Below are 16717 nucleotides of genomic sequence, written 5' to 3' on the forward strand. Positions count from 1 at the left end.
TATGTTAATCCAGCAGTTCCCTTTATTCAGTGGAGATTCTGCAGATTCTTATAGTAAAAAAATATAATATCACTAAGAATGCCAGAAGGACTTTAAACCTTTATTTAATGAGTTGCTATATTTTGGCAGTATCTCTTGGGGTCCCGAATCTTCTCTGTGTCCTGCTGTCTAGAACTTCAACTTACAGCTTTTCCAAGGATGATTCTACCTTAGGAAAAATGACTGTTGCTACCCATACTCACATGATCTTGATTAGAAGCAGATATTTCATTATGTTATTTAAAAGCAGTTTAGAATACATATCAAAATTTTTTTTAGGGCTTCCCTGAGCCTGCGCGTCCAGAGCCTGTGCTCCCCAACGGGAGAGGCCACAGCAGTGAGAGGCCCGCTTATCGCAAAAAAAAAAAAAAAAAAAAAGTTTTTTTTAAAACTGTGTATAACAACATTTGATTCAGCTGATAAGTGATGTGATTTTTTTCAATATTGAAAATCAGTTTTTGACTCATACTATGTTGATCATCAGTTTTTTGCTTTTCTTACTATCTACAGTAGGACAGTTTGTTTTTGTTTTTTTTTTTTGCGGTACGCGGGCCTCTCACTGTTGTGGCCTCTCCCGTTGCGGAGCACAGGCTCTGGACGCGCAGGCTCAGCGGCCATGGCTCACGGGCCCCGCCACTCCACGGCACGTGGGATCTTCCCAGACCGGGGCACGAACCCGTGTCCCCTGCATCGGCAGGCGGACTCTCAACCACTGCGCCACCAGGGAAGCCCAGTAGGACAGTTTTGTGTCCCTTGGCTTGTTGCATAATTAGCAGCCAATAAATCAGTGATTCAGCTAGTATTCTTGTCAGCCAGTCAGCACACATTTATAGATTTAGCAGAGTTAAATTATCCCATACACAAATAATATACGACAGATTTTTAAATAAAATTTTAGCATTTATAATATTTTATTTATAATTTTTTGTTTTTGTTTTTTGGCCACGAGGCATGTGAGATCTTAGTTCCCCAGCCAGGGATGGAACCCTATGCCCCCTGCAGTGGAAGCGTGGACTCCCAACCACTGGACTGCCAGGGAATTCCTTGTAATATTTTATTTTTAAACCACTGAAATAGTTTTATTCTGTTCTGTGTATGTATCTTTTTGACAAAAGTGATATATATATATATATATATGCTGTTTTGCAAACCATTTTTAAATTTTATTTTTTACTTATTGTTACTGTCTTACCATGTCAACATGTACAGATCCTGCTCATCTTTTTTAGTGAGTATATTATGTATTGGTTGTACCATAGTTTTACCAGTTACTTATTGGTAGACTTATAGATTGCCTCTGGTTTTTATTTTATAAACAATGTTGCACTAACAGTTTGGTTATACATCATGTGTACTTGTGTTTACTTTTTTTTTTTTTAATTTATTTTTGGCCGCATGGGTCTTTGTTGCTGTGCGCGGGCTTTCTCTAGTTGTGGCGAGCGGGGGCTGCTCTTTGTTGTGGTGCGCGGGCTTCTCATTGTGGTGGCTTCTCTTGTTGTGGAGCACAGGCTCTAGGGTGCGCAGGCTCAGTAGTTGTGGTGCATGGGCTTAGTTGCTCTGCAGCATGTGGGTTCTTCCCAGACCAGGGATCAAACCTGTGTCCCCTGCACTGGCAGGCAGATTCTTAACCACTGCACCACCAGGGAAGTCCCTGTGTTTACTCTCTTAGAATAAATTATAGAACAGGTTTTCTGGATCAGATTGTACACATTTTAAGGGCTTTTGATGTACGTAGCTGTTTTTTTTGAAATACCAACTAGTTTACATTCCCACCAGTAGTATTTGAAAGTGGGGAATTCCCTGGCAGTCCAGAGGTTAGGCACTTTCACTACCATGGCCTGGACTCAATCCCTGGTGGGGGAACTAAGATCCCGCAAGCCACACGGCCAAAAAAAAACGTATAGTATTTGAAAGTGTTGGAATGTTGAAAATGTTCTTTTCCCTGCACCCTCTCCTATACTGTGTTCTGTTATTCTTCTTTTGCCTATCTGATTGGAAAAAATGTTATATATCATGTTCACATGTTTTTAGTAGTAAAGTTGAATATCTTTTCATGTGTTTGTTGGCTATTTGTATTTCTTTTGTAAATTTATGTCTTTTTCCCATTTTTCTACTAAAGTATTCTTTACCTGCTTTTTAAAAAATTCATTTTATGTATTACTTTTGCTAAGCACACAATTATGTACAAATATCCTATACTGTTAAATTACTCTATTTTAGGATAGCATTTCTCAAAATATGACTTATAGATCACCTGTAATAGAACCTGAGATAATCATTATAATGCATATCATTTTCCAGAGGTTCCAATTTCTTAGACTTATGGGGGAATCTATGAATCTGCTACACATTAAGATTAGGGCACCTCTGATTTGGGGGAAATATAAATTCTTTAAGATTTTTACTATTCCTATTTTTCTTTTTGACTCACGGCATTCCACTGGTTTTTTTTCTTATTTATTTTAATAATCATAAACTACTCTTGATGTATTAAGATTATACCCCAGCCTAACATAATAATTTTACAAAAATGTTTTGATATGTGGAAATTTTTATTTTTTGGCTGCGTTGGGTCTTTGTTGCTGTGCGTGGGCTTTCTCTGGTTGTGGCGAGTAGGGGCTACTCTTTGTTGCAGTGCGCAGGCTTCTCATTGTGGTGGCTTCTCTTGTTGCAGAGCACGGGCTCTAGGCGAATGGGTTTCAGTAGTTGCAGCATGTGGGCTCAGTAGTTGGGACACGCAGGCCCTAGAGTGCAGGCTCAGTAGTTGTGGCGCACGGGATTAGTTGCTCCATGGCATGTGGAATCTTCCCGGACCAGGGATCAAACCTGGTGTCCCCTGCATTGGCGGGCGGATTCTTAACCACTGTGCCACCAGGGAAGTCCTGATACATGAAAATTTGAATGTCGTAGTACATAAAGGAAAGCACTTTTGTAAGGTGGTGGGGAGCCTTGCTTGTAAATGAGGCAAAAGGAATAATTGAGAGAAAAACAAGTAAATAGAGTAGGCAGAAGTATAAGGGGGTTTCTCATCTAGTTTCAAAAACCCAATGAGCTATTGCTTAGTTTCTTCCTCAAGTTTTATGTGGTAGTCTTCTTTGAACCATATATTTGAAACCCATACTGCTTGAAAAATAGATTAGTCTAAGTGAAATTTTTGAAATTTTTATTGTTATATACATATTCAGTAGGGAGCAATGTTCCCTTTAACTTTTTTCTTTTTCTTTTTTTTTGCGGTACGCGGGCCTCTCACTGTTGTGGCCTCTCCCAATGCGGAGCACAAGCTCCAGACGCGCAGGCTCAGCGGCCATAGCTCACGGGCCCAGCCACTCTGCGGCATGTAGGATCTTCCCGGACCGGGGCACGAACCTGTGTCCCCTGCATTGGCAGGCGGACTCTCAACCACTGTGCCACCAGGGAAGCCCCCCTTTAACTTTTTTTAATTGCAAGCAGATGAACATGCTACATAAGCAGCAAACTACAAAGATGGAACTTATATGGATGTTTTAATACTGTAACCAAATAAAGCTTTCAGTGGTTATTTGACACATTTAATGATATGCATAATTGTTACTGTGCTGCATGGTAATTAAGCTTAAATATAAATGACTGTGTTTATTATCAGTTTTCTTTAGCCAGACATCACATTTTTGGGACCAGCTTGAAGGAGGAAAAAATATGGCAGGCCCAGAAGCTTTTGCAAATATTTCTGGTTTAGAGATTTCAGTATTAGAGAGATTCGATGTTTGGGGACAGGTTTGCTTGTATCTTTAGTGTTCCTAATTCTGGAGGCCACAGACTTTCCTTTTCCCGTCCACTACTCAAGACCAAATACTAGGGGGAGAAATTGGGACGATTCAGCCATTGCTTTACTTTCTCCAAATAGTTTTTTCTGCCTAGTAATTAAAGCTTGGGATGCAGAGGTCCCAGTCATTGATAGTCAGTGGACAGAGGACAGTTTCCTTCCCTGCTTAAGCCAACCCAGTTCCAGGTCTCAAGGTCTAAGCTCTCACGGGCCCTAGTATATATTTAAGTTGTCTGTTAACCCGGGTCTCTGAGAATTTCTGAACCTGTCTTTTTCATGTTTTCCCAATCTAGGCTGTCTACCGCAAACAGAAATATCTAATATCTATGAAACAAAATGAAATAAAAGCAAATTTAACATCATTATGAAACCAAATGAAAGTATGATAGCTTAGTATATGCTTTTTTCCTGCCAGACCTGCCTTCCACTCCACCTATACCCTTCCAGCCCCAAATGAGATGCATATTTTTACCCCTGGAAAAGTAGTGTCAAGTCAAAGATTCTACAACTTGGAAGAAACTATAACTGGGAATCATTCCTATTCCTGCTATAACTTTCTAGGGATGATTTCTAGTCTCTGCAACTTGGCTGTGTGTAATGAAGCATTTGTTGGTCGAATGTTTCTACATCTATGGTACTAAATTTTTGTACTGTCTAAAAGGATGAAGTAATATTGGGAAAATGTCCTGATACTACTTTTAGAATCTTCTGTTTGCCAGTTCAGTATTGGTTGATAGTAGTCTTTGTATCAGCTGTTATTCAGCAATAAAACTACCTAATGTTTGATGTTGCTTTACCTTTTATAGAGTAATTTTACATGTATTACTTCATAATTCACTCATAAATCATCTTTGTTAGGGAGGTGCTATTTTCAGGAAGGAAAGTTCTGAGTTCAGAGAAGTGAAGTGAGTCAAAGAGCTATAAAGAGGCTTGAATCCATATCTTTCTATTTATTTATATTTTACATCTTTCACAGATACCATCTGCCAAATCATTTAATGTAAAAACTGCACTATTAATGATTAAAACACATATAATAAAATTTAAATGAAATAACTTAGGTTATAAGCGTGGCAGATATTTAAATAAAGTTTAGGACAACAGCATACAGATTTTTCAAAATGGATCAATTATGTCTTGTGACAAATGAAAAATTGCCATCATAGGTGGGAAATTAAACGATATGTTATATAGGCAACTGAGGGAAGAGAATTTGCCTTTGAATGCTGTTTATGTTATATATCTATACCATAAATGATAAAGTAGAAAAACTATACTATATGAAATACCCATGTATTTTATCTATTAGGTCAGTATTATATCTCTCATCAAAGATTTTTTTTTTTTTAATTTCTCTTTCTGGTAGTTCATTGTTAGTGTATAGAAACGCAACTGATTTTTGTATACTGATTTTGTATCCTGAAACTATACTGAGCTAATCAAAGATTTTAATATCAAGTCGATAATATTTTGAGAGGAAATGACTAATTTCTCCCATTTTTAAAAAATTTCTTTTCAGATATTTCAGTCAAGGGAAGAAATAGCTCTTCTCCTAAGATGGAATCTGTTGTTTGGGAATGTGGTTGATCAACTTGATCTGTTGGCCAAGTGGTGCCCTATGTAATAAAATGAAAAGAAGAGGCAAGATGATGTCATTTTCCCATATTGTGAAACCAAAAACAAATGCCTTTTGTGAGACCAAGTTAACAAACCTCTGACGGTGCAAAGAGTATTTCTGTTTGAAGAACTTAACAGAAAGATAGAAGAAGTACTTTCAAGCTGAGACCTGCAAGTGTATAGAGATCTAACATACATATTGAGTAGGCCTGATCATCTGATTCTCATTCAGTCGAGGAAGCATGGCTGTGAGTTGGATCGTCTTCATTCTGTGGCCCTTGACTTTGTTTGTGAGGCATATAGGTGGGCACAGTTTGTTTTCTTGTGAACCTATTACCTTGAGGATGTGCCAAGATTTGCCTTATAATACTACCTTCATGCCTAATCTTCTGAATCATTATGACCAACAGACAGCAGCTTTAGCAATGGAGGTAAGACTTGATCTATTATTTGACATGTCGTAGAAAATGATTCTTGTATTATCCTGTTTAACCAAGCTAATGAATGTGTCTGATAGACAACAGGAAAATAATGTTGTTTTTAACTACATCTTAAAACTACATGTTAAAAAGTTATGTATTTAGGTTCAAACTCTAATGGATTGAAGATTTCATGTTTGGGGAATGTTACTCATCTTAGTTTTCAGACATTATTCTTTTATAAAGAAATTTGAAGCACTGGAACTTGGGAGATAATAGCCATTCAGAAGTTTAAAATTGTCCAAGTTATGATATGATTACATCTTTTCTGTTTTTGATAATAAAACTTTAAAGAACAGACTATACTAATAGTACTCATAATTCAGTTACTAAATATTGAAGGGAACATGACTTTGAAAATGGGTTCTTTTGTTCAGCCTTAGGCTGGTGGTTTACAGTATCTGAATTTTCTTAAATAGTTAAAGTGATTTCCTGGTCTTACCATGCCCTTCTGCATGTGGGATCTTAGTTCCCCGACCAGGGATCAAACCCGTGTCCCCTGCATTGGAAGGCGGAGTCTTAACCACTGGACCGACCAGACCACCAGGAAAGTCCCTCCCTGTAACTTTTTATTATGGAAAATTTCAGTTATATATTGACAGAAATGTATGGAGTGATATAATGAACACCATATACCCATCATCCAGCTTCAAAAATTATCAACACATAGCTAGTCTTGTTTCATTTATAACTGTACACCCACCTGGGTTGCTTTAAAGCAAATCCCAAACACCATAATTTCATCCATAAATATTTCCGTATATATCTCTATAAAGTAAGGACTCTTTCAAAATATGTAAACATCATACCTGTATCATCAAATATACAATTAATGTTTAAATTACTCTTAGAAGTTCACAGTTTATTTTATAGTTGACTTTTTAAATCAGAGTTCATGCAATGCATTCAACTGATGTCACAGTTTATAGTTTCTCCTTCCCTTACCCCTCTCCCTTTTTTCTTGTAGTATGTTTGCCCTATTTCTCATAGTTTTATTTTGCAGATTGCATCCCTGTGATGTTATTTACCATGTTCCTCTGTCTCTGTTTTTGTTTTGAAAGAATACTTCGTAGGCACGTAATGTCTGCTTGTTACTCTTTGTAATTTTAGCAGCCATCGATCATCTCTTAGGTCAATAATTTTATTAGGGGTTTGCAAAATGGTGATATTCTAGTTCTGTCATTCTTCATTTCTCAGCCAGACTACTTTATAAACAGAAACTTCCTCTTTGACTATTGGACTATTAAGTTACTCTTGTGTTCAGTTTTTATAAGAAAGACAGGATAAATACTTGATTGTTTTCCTTTATTAGTTTTTAGGATAATAAATTGATTCATAAGAATCTTTCAAAAGTGACTAATGAGGTCTTTTTTTTCTTTTTAAGTATCATTATGAACTCATGGATTTTTACCATATTTGATGTGTTTCAGTTCATTGCAGTTATTATTTTATTAGGGCTCAAATTGTTCTGTCTTTGGTAGTGGGAGCCGCTTCAAGGTAGCTCCTAAGTGTATTTGACACTACCCTAGTGGTTTCTAATAGCTTCCTTGCTTTCTGGTATGATCTAACCTCATTTCATAAAATTCTGCCTTAGACCTTGATTTATCAGGTTTTTTAGGGAGCACTGGTTCCTTTTAGTTGGAAAGGATTTTCACGGACTCCTATCTGGGTGTTACGCTTATTTATACTAGGTTAGTCATTTTTAGGCCTTTTCATAGACAGAGCTAGGAAGTACTTTTTTTAAAAAGAAAGTACATCATGAGTTTATACTGATACTTGCAATTAAATCATATTGCAGAGTTTTTATTTAACAGTTTAAAATTTTAGTTTTGTTTTTCTCTTATACTGAAACCTTATTATATAGAGACATTATATAATTTCAGAATAATAGCAGTATTATTACTAACAATGTAATTACTGAAAGCAGTTTTAGATTTCTTTCTACTTCTTTTAGTCCTGAGGGATGTATTTCACCAAGGATGTACAGTCAAATTACTGTGTTTTATTACTTAAGTACTTCTCTGTTTGGTTTAATTCAATACACAGTTCAGGTTTGTGTTTCATTTTGATTTTAAAGAATGACTTAAAATTTTTTTTTTTTGCTTAAGTTTGTTTTATAATTATGTTTCAGAACTTTATATATAGGACAAGGTACAATCAGAGAAGTCTAGTTTCTGGCCCTCTCCCCTCCACCTTATTCTTTCCTTCCCTTAGGGGGTAGTCTTTTTTTAAAGTTTTTTTGTTTATCCTTCCATTAAAAATTGTAAATATAATATAACAATTATATAAAATGTTTATACAGTATCTGTCTATATTTATATATTCTTTCACTTTCCTTTGATATAGTGTCATACTGTTTGTTTTCTCTACCTTGCTTTTTTCACTGAACAGTATATCCTGGATATTCCATAGTAGCGTTTATAGATAGTCCTCAAAAAGATTTCTTTAATTATGGCAGAATATACATAACATAAAATTTACCATTCCAATCTTTTTTGGGTTTTTTTGGCCGCACCGTGCGGCCTGCAGGATCTTAGTTCCCTGACCAGGGATTGAACCCCTTCCCTTGGCAGTGAAAGCACAGCGTCCTAACCACTGGACCACCAGGGAATTCCCCCATCCTAACAATTTTTAAGTGTGCAGTTCAGTGGCATTAAGTACAGTTGCCTTGGTATGTCATCACACTATCCTTGTGCAGCACTTTTTCAGCTTCCAAAACTAAAATTCTGTACCCATTAAACAATAATTTCCCATTCTTCCATTCCCCAGTCCCTGGCAACCACCATTCTTTCTTTCTTTTTTTCTTTCTCTCTGGATTTGACTACTCCAGGGAACTCCCCAGTGGTCCAGTGGTTAGGACTTCGCGCTTTCACTGCTGCGAGCCCAGGTTCAGTCCCTGGTCACAGAACTAAGATCCCACAAGCTGGGCCGCTTGGCCAAAAACAAAAAGAAATTGACTACTCCAGTACCTCATTTAAGTGGAATCATACAATATTTGTCCTTTTGTGATTGGCTTATTTCACTTAGCATAATGTCTTCAAGATTCATCCACGTTGTAGCACGTGTCAGAATTTCCTTCCTTTTTAAGGCTGAATAATATTTCATTGTATGTATATACAAAACATTTAGTTTAACCATTAATTCATCAGACAGTTGGGTTGCTTCCACTTTTTTGGCTGTTGTGAATATAGCTGCTATGAATATGGATGTATAAATATCTGTTTCTCTGCTTTAAACTTTTTCTGGGTATACACGCAGAAGTGAAATTTCAGGATAATATGATAATTCTATGTTTAATTTTTTGAGGAACCACCACAGTTTTGCATAGCAGCTGCTCCATTTTACATTTCTACCAACAGTGCACGAGGGTTCCAATATCTCTATATCCTTACCAGTGCTAGTTATTTTCTGGGTTTTTTGTTTGTTTGTTTTGTCTTGGAATAATAGCCATTCTAATGGGTACGAGATTGTCCTCATTTTTTTTATATAAATTTATTTTATTTATTTATTTTATTTTTGGCTGCATTGGGTCTTTGTTGCTGCACACGGTCTTTCTTTAGTTGTGGCAAGCGGGGGCTACTCTTCATTGTGGTGCGCAGGCTTCTCATTGCAGTGGCTTCTCTTGTTGCAGAGCACGGGCTCTAGGTGCGTGGGCTCAGTAGTTGTGGCTCGCGGGCTCTAGAGCATAGGCTCAGTTAGTGTGGTGCATGGGCTTAGTTACTTCGCGGCATGTGGGATCTTCCCAGACCAGGAATCGAACTCGTGTCCCCTGCATTGGCAGGTGGATTCTTAACCACTGCGCCACCAGGGAAGCCCCTGTCCTCATTTTTTAAATTCAGTTCTTACTGAAGGACATTTGCTTTTGAAAGCAGAGCTTGCTGTTGATGTCCTTATTCATCTTTGTAGGGCCAGCAGCTAACATAGTGCCTAACACATAATAATTGCTAAAGAAATGTTTGAGTGAGTTAATGAACTTTATAAACTGTGTCTTCCGAAGGGGTGGTGGTAGTCATGGTTGTGGTTATAGTGCTGTACCTAAGCACTTAATCTCTTGAAGTTGTAATTGATAAATAGTGATGGGCTTTTTGGCGATGGTAATGGTAATCCTCTTACCAATACCAAAGATACCACTTTCCTGTGAACACTAATATTTTACTTTGCCCTTTTTTGGCAGGAGGTGGGGGGAGTGGAGATCAAAATGACTTGAAGCTTTCAACATTTTGTTTACACTTATAAGTGGGGTAATTAAGAAAAAAAATAAAGCAAACCAACTCTCATCTCTAGACCTCTCATGTTCTTTCTGCCTTAATAGTCTCATCTCCATCTTTGCCTGTCATATTCTAATGGTTGTACTTGATGCATTAATAAGTAGAAAAAAAAGGAGTGGATAATAAAACATTTCGTGTAGTATCATCCTGTTTTAGTTGAAGAAAAAAAAGCATGTTCATGTAGAGTAAGTGATCTGGAGAGATTTTTGCCAAGGCCAACAGTGATTGTTCCTGAATTAGCACAATTTATTTGTGTTTTCTATGTTTTTCATTTAATGTTTGTATCAGTATTTTCTGATTTTTCTGTAAGAAACACATTGTGTTTTCAAAATAGTAAAATTAGTACAGAAACTTTATTTTTAAAAATCTCAGCTGTCCTTTTTTGTCTACCTCCCAGTTGCAGTGTCTAAGACTTGGTATTTATTAAGTGTATTTTGATTGAATGACTGAAACTTAAGGAAGAACTTGGTAAATGCCATAAATAGGCATAAAGTGCTAAGAGGATTCAAAAGAGAGAAGGATCATATGTAGAAGAGATAGCTGCAGATCATATTTGAATTAACCTTGAAAGGTGGATTTTCTGTTTGTTTTTAAGAGAATAATATACCCCTTTCTACCAGTAATATTTTGTGGATAGGCTTCTTAGGAAATGAAATTTCTTTGATTATGTTTATTCTTGAAATTCATTGCTTATATCTTTAGAATATATGCATTATCCAGCAGATTTACCTCTCTTATTATCTGTTGTTTAGGTTAATATTAATAAGGTAGTTTTCCCTAAGCAAACAACAATCTAGTGAATTGGATTGAGAAGCCTATTGTGTGACAGGGAAACCAACCAGGAATTAAGAAACTTCTAAATTGAAAAATGTACACACAAGTAGTGGAGAGTTAATTGCATTTAGTTATTTCTGACTATAGGAAAAAAATAGCTTTTAAATTTTTAATTGATTTTCTTGTGTGACAAATCACTTTAAAAGAATGCCTTAAAAATACTTTTTTTTTGTTTGTGTGTTTTTTGTTTTTGCGGTACGTGGGCCTCTCACTGTTGTGGCCTCTCCCGTTGCGGAGCACAGGCTCCGGACGCGCAGGCTCGGCGGCCATGGCTCACGGGCCCCAGCCGCTCCGCGGCACGTGGGATCTTCCCGGACCGGGGCACGAACCCGTGTCCCCTGCATCGGCAGGCGGACTCTCAACCACTGCGCCACCAGGGAAGCCCCAAAAATACTTATTTTAAATTAAATTACTAAGTGTGATGGAATTTGGTTTGTGAAGTTTTATCTTTTGAGACAGACCAAAATTTACAACTGTTCATGATATTTGAAAAAAGTTTACTTTCTGAAGAAAAGTCAGATTTTATGGGCAGGGCTTCCCTGGTGGCGCAGTGGTTGAGAGTCCGCCTGCCGATGCAGGGTACGCGGGTTCGTGCCCCGGTCCGGGAAGATCCCGCGTGCCGCGGAGCGCCTGGGCCTGTGAGCCATGGCCGCCGAGCCTGCGCGTCCGGAGCCTGTGCTCCGCAACGGGAGAGGCCACAACAGTGAGAGGCCCACGTACCGCAAAAAAAAAAAAAAAAAAATTTTATGGGCAGCTCTGGAAACTCCCATTTGACTTAAGAAGATAAATATAGGCCTGTGATAATGTCATCTTTCTGCAAACCAACGCACTGAAAGAATATTGGAAAGTATTTAATATGCTGTCATAAGACATTTAAAAAGTAAGATTTGTAAAAGAAAAGCAGATCTGTGGGATTAAAGGTATTTTGTTGCAGACCTAGAATTTTTTTAATATGTATATATAAAGTATAATTCTTAAAGTTTTAGACCTTTTCTCATTAGGAATTTTATTATTACAAAAAGGTTTTTAAAAGGTCTTATTTTTAATCATTTAAAATTATTCTAAAAAGTTGTTTTTTAATAATTTCTCACTCTAATTTGGATCTGAAATAGAATGAATACCATTTTTGAATTTTCAATGCCATTCCACATTTGGTTTCACATTTAGTGAATTTAGTCATAATATTCCCAAACCTAGTAGGATACAGTTTCTATGGTTATCAGACCCTTTGTAGAGTGACAAAGATTGGAATTCTGATTCTCTTGAGTCAAATTTTGGCCTTTGACTCTGTCCCCTTTTCACACTCCTTGCTAAGCTTAGGCTGTTGCTATGCTTGAGGGCTTGTCAGCTAGAAGGTTCCTATGGTAACAGGAATGGAAATTTCAAAGAAGAAAGAGAATGAGAGCACAAAGGCTTGGTTGATTTGAATCTGAACAAAGAATAGAAGGTTCCATGTCTTGTACCTTCGTTGAAGAAAGCAGAAATTTAATTTTAGAAAGTTACTTTTCAGTTTGTAAACTTTGTATACCCTGGTCTTAATTTAGTGAATAAAAGTATTACTGCTTAGGGGAGTACTCAGTAAGAATCTTTTAAAAATTTAATCAGCTAAAGTTCCTTTTTTCTCCTTTATAGAGCTTTGATAGTATTCCTTATCTTAACATATTCTCAACTTTGCAGTATTCAGCCTAGCTCATTTAATTTTGATTTTGCTGAGGTTAAAAATTGTTAGGGTTAAAATCAAGGCAGTTTGCTTATTTGAAAAATATTAATTTTTTTTGTTTTTATGTAACAGCTTTATTGAGGTATAATTTGTGTACAATAAATTGCACCCATTTAAAGTGTTCAATTTGATGAGTTTTGACAGATGTATACATCCATGAAACCATCACCACTATCAAGATATAAAACATTTCCATCACCTCAAAAGCTTCCTTGTGTCCCTTTGTAGTCCACCTCCCTGAGTTGGCTCCCTGTTCCAAGCAACCACTGATCTGCTTTCTGTCATCATGGATTAGTTTTCATTTTCTGAGTTTTATATAAATGTAATTAATATAGTATCTACTTTCTTATGTCTGGTTTCTTTCACCCAGCATAGTGATTTAGAGATTCATGCATGTTTTGTTTTGCTTTTTAAAAACACCATTCCAATTGACAATTGACTTTCTCACTTGGGAGTTGAGAATGGGAAATCAGCAGGGTTCCTCATGCCCATCAGATAGGCCTTCTGCGGCTCTATTAATTTGCAACTCTTTCCTAATCTCCTTTTAAAATGTCTTTTACTGGGTTCTGTACTCTTTTTTTTTTTTTTTTTTTTTTTTTTTTGCGGTATGCGGGCCTCTCACTGTTGTGGCCTCTCCCCTTGCGGAGCACAGGCTCCGGACGCGCAGGCTCAGCGGCCATGGCTCACGGGCCCAGCCACTCCATGGCATGTGGGATCTTCCCGGACCGGGGCACGAACCCGCGTCCCCTGCATCGGCAGGCAGACTCTCAACCACTGCGCCACCAGGGAAGCCCTGTACTCTATTTTTAAATTTAATTTAATTTTTAAAAATTTTTTAAAAAATTTTTGGCTGCATTGGGTCTTTGTTGCTGCATGCGGGCTTCCTTTACTTGCGGTGAGCGGGGGCTACTCTTCGTTGTGGTGCATGGGCTTCTCATTGCGGTGGCTTCTCTTTGTTGCAGAGCACGGGCTCTAGGCGCGTGGGCTTCAGTAGTTGTGGCACTGAGGCTCCATAGTTGTGACTTGTGGGCTCTAGAGCACAGGCTCAGTGGCACACGGGCTTAGTTGCTCCGCGGCATGTGGGATCTTCCCGGACCAGGGCTCGAACCCGTGTCCCCTGCATTGGCAGATGGATTCTTAACCACTGCACCACCAACGAAGTCCCTATTCTTATTTGTATGTAATAAGACCATTTTACAGAGGAAAAACATGAAATTTACAGAGATTACATAGAACACATTGGTTAAGCTCAAGGCCTCTGGGTAAGAATGCAGAGGTTTAACTCTTGGGGCTGTCTTTGTAGTTATGTGATCTTGGGCAAGCTACGTAACTTTCTGTGTCTCATTGTTTTTCACGTGTATTATAAAATGGGATGACTAATGATAGTACCTACCTTATGGGATTGTTGAGAAGATTAAAAAAGATGTGTGAGGCACTTACAACACTGCCTAGCCTATAGTAAGTGTCAGTAAATGCTAGCTGAGATACAGCACAAGGTACTTACAGCTAACAAGTGGCAGAAGCATAAACTTATAGCTTTAGACTCAGTGCAAGCAGCACAAAATAGTCACTCAAGTCAATTTTATAATTCATGATGGGGCTCACAAATGAAGGTTTTACTAACATAGTAACATCACGATATTGGATTAGTTGGTATTGTATGCATTGCTGAGGACCACGCAAGTTTGAGACTCACTTAAGGCATACATATGCATATATGTGTGATGTATGTACATACATCAAAATAGTGCAGAGAGATTCTTTGTACTGTACCTAGTTTTCCCCCAGTCTTCCTATCTTATATAACTATTATGCAGTATCAAAACCTGGAAGTTAACATTGGTACAATCTATAGCCCTTATCATATTTCACCAGTTTTTACATGTAGTCATTTTTGTGTCTGTGAATGCACATGTACATGTGTGTATATTGTCTTTGCAGTTCTATCACACGTATAAATTTGTGTAGCCATCACTTTGGTTAAGATACAGAACTGTTTCAGTGCCACCGAGGAACTCCCTTGTGCTTCCTTTCTCCCTCCCCCCTTTCCTATTTCCAAGTAACCATTAATTTGTTCTCTAGCCCTATAATTTTGTCAGTTCAAGAATTTATATAAATAGAATCATACAGTATATATAATCTTTTGAGATTGGCTTTTTTTAATTTAGCATAATACCCTTGAGATCCATACAAGTTGTTGCATGTATCAGTAGTCATTGTTTTCAATTGCTTAGTAGTATTCCATTATATAGATGTTCTGCAATTTGTTTAATCATCCATTGACAGATACTGAGTTTTTTCCAGCTCTTTGCTATTACAAATAAAGCTGTTATGAACATTCCTGTACAGGTTTTTGTGCAGACATAAGTTTTCCTTTTGGGGGGATAAATGCCCAGCAGTGTGATTGCTGGATCATATGATAAGCATATGTTTGGATTTTTAAGAAACTGCTCAGCTATTTTCCATAGCAGGTGTACCATTGTACATTCCCACCAGCAGTATATGAGAGATCTACTTTCTCAGCATTCTTACCACCATTTACTATTTTCACTATTTTTTATTCAGCTTTTATAATATGATGTGGTATCTCATGTGGTTTTAATTTGTATTTCCCTCATGTCTAATGATATTGAACATCTTTTCATATGCCATTCATATATTCTCTTTGATAAAATGTTCATGTCTTTAGTTCATTTTTCAATTGATTTGTTTTTTACTTTTGAGTTTTGAGAGTTCTTTATAAATTCTAGATACAAATCCTTTGTTTGATATGTGGTTTGTAAATAGTTTATCCTGGTCTATAGCTTGCCTTTTCATCCTTTTAACAAGGTCTTTAGGAAAACAGAAGTCTTAAATTTTAATGAAGTTCTATTTACCAATTTCTTTTCCCTCTTACGGACTGTGATTTTGGTGTCATTTCTAAGAACTCTTCAGCCTGGGTCTGGAAGATTCTCTCTCTTTTAAGTTTTATAGCTTTATGTCTTACGTTTAAATCCATGATCAATTTTGAGTTAATTTGTGTAAAGTAAGTTTCATTTTTTTGGCTGTGAATATCCACTAGCTTTAGCACTATTTGTTGAACAGACTATCTATCCTTCCACCATTGAATTGCTTTTGCTTCTTTGTGAAAAATGAGTTGGTTATTCTTGTGTGGATTTATATCTGTGTTCTCTATTCTGTCCTGTTTTATCTTTGTGTCTATTTTACCACCAATACCACAGTGTCTTGATTACTGTTAGCTATATAGTAAGTCTTAAAATTGGAGAGCATGATTTTTCCCACTTTCTTTTTCAAAATTGTTTCAGTTATTCTACTTCTTTTGTTTTTTAAATATAAATTTTAGAATAAGCTTGTCTTTAGCTACTAAAAGCATGCTGGCTTTTGACAGAAATTTCATTAAGTCTAAGGACCATTTGGGGGAAGATTGACACCCTTACATGTTGAGTCTCCAGTCCATGAACAGTGTTGTTATGGATTGACTTGAGTCCCCCTAATAAGCCCTAACCCCCAGTACCTCAGAATGTGACCTTGTTTGGAAATAGCATCTGGAGTAGTGGAGTACTGAGGTACTTCTACTCCAGTATGACTGGTGTCCTTATAAAAGGGAATTTTGGACACAGGCACACATAGAGGGAAGATATGTGAAGAGGCACAGGGGGAATGCTGTGTGAAGATCGGATTTATGCTGCCACAAGCCAAGGAACTACTAGAAGCTAGGAGAGATACCTGGAACAGATCCTTCCCTAGCACCTTTAGGGGGAGCATGGCTCTGCCAACACCTTGATCTCAGACTTTTAGCTTCCAGAAATGTGAGACAATGAATTTCTGTTGTTTAAGCCACACAGTTTGTGGGACTTTGTTGCAGCAGCCCTAGCAAACCAGTATAACTGTATATCTGTCCATTTATTTGTATCTTCCTTGATTTCATCAGCATTTTATAATTTTCAGCATACAAGCC

General features: G+C 37.3%; 1 protein-coding gene across 1 annotated transcript in view; it reads left to right on the plus strand.

The window, feature by feature from the left end:
- FZD3 (frizzled class receptor 3) overlaps positions 1-16717 on the plus strand; it is a 102241-nt gene that overhangs the window by 4170 nt on the left and 81354 nt on the right. Inside the window, exon 2 of the mRNA XM_067745271.1 lies at positions 5361-5889. Within this exon, the coding sequence (XP_067601372.1) occupies positions 5701-5889 (189 nt within the window). The 5' untranslated portion in view covers positions 5361-5700. The remainder of the gene's footprint in view (positions 1-5360; positions 5890-16717) is intronic.

Source organism: Pseudorca crassidens, chromosome 7 (genome assembly GCF_039906515.1).
Source record: "Pseudorca crassidens isolate mPseCra1 chromosome 7, mPseCra1.hap1, whole genome shotgun sequence".
Classification (NCBI taxonomy): Eukaryota; Metazoa; Chordata; class Mammalia; order Artiodactyla; family Delphinidae; genus Pseudorca; species Pseudorca crassidens.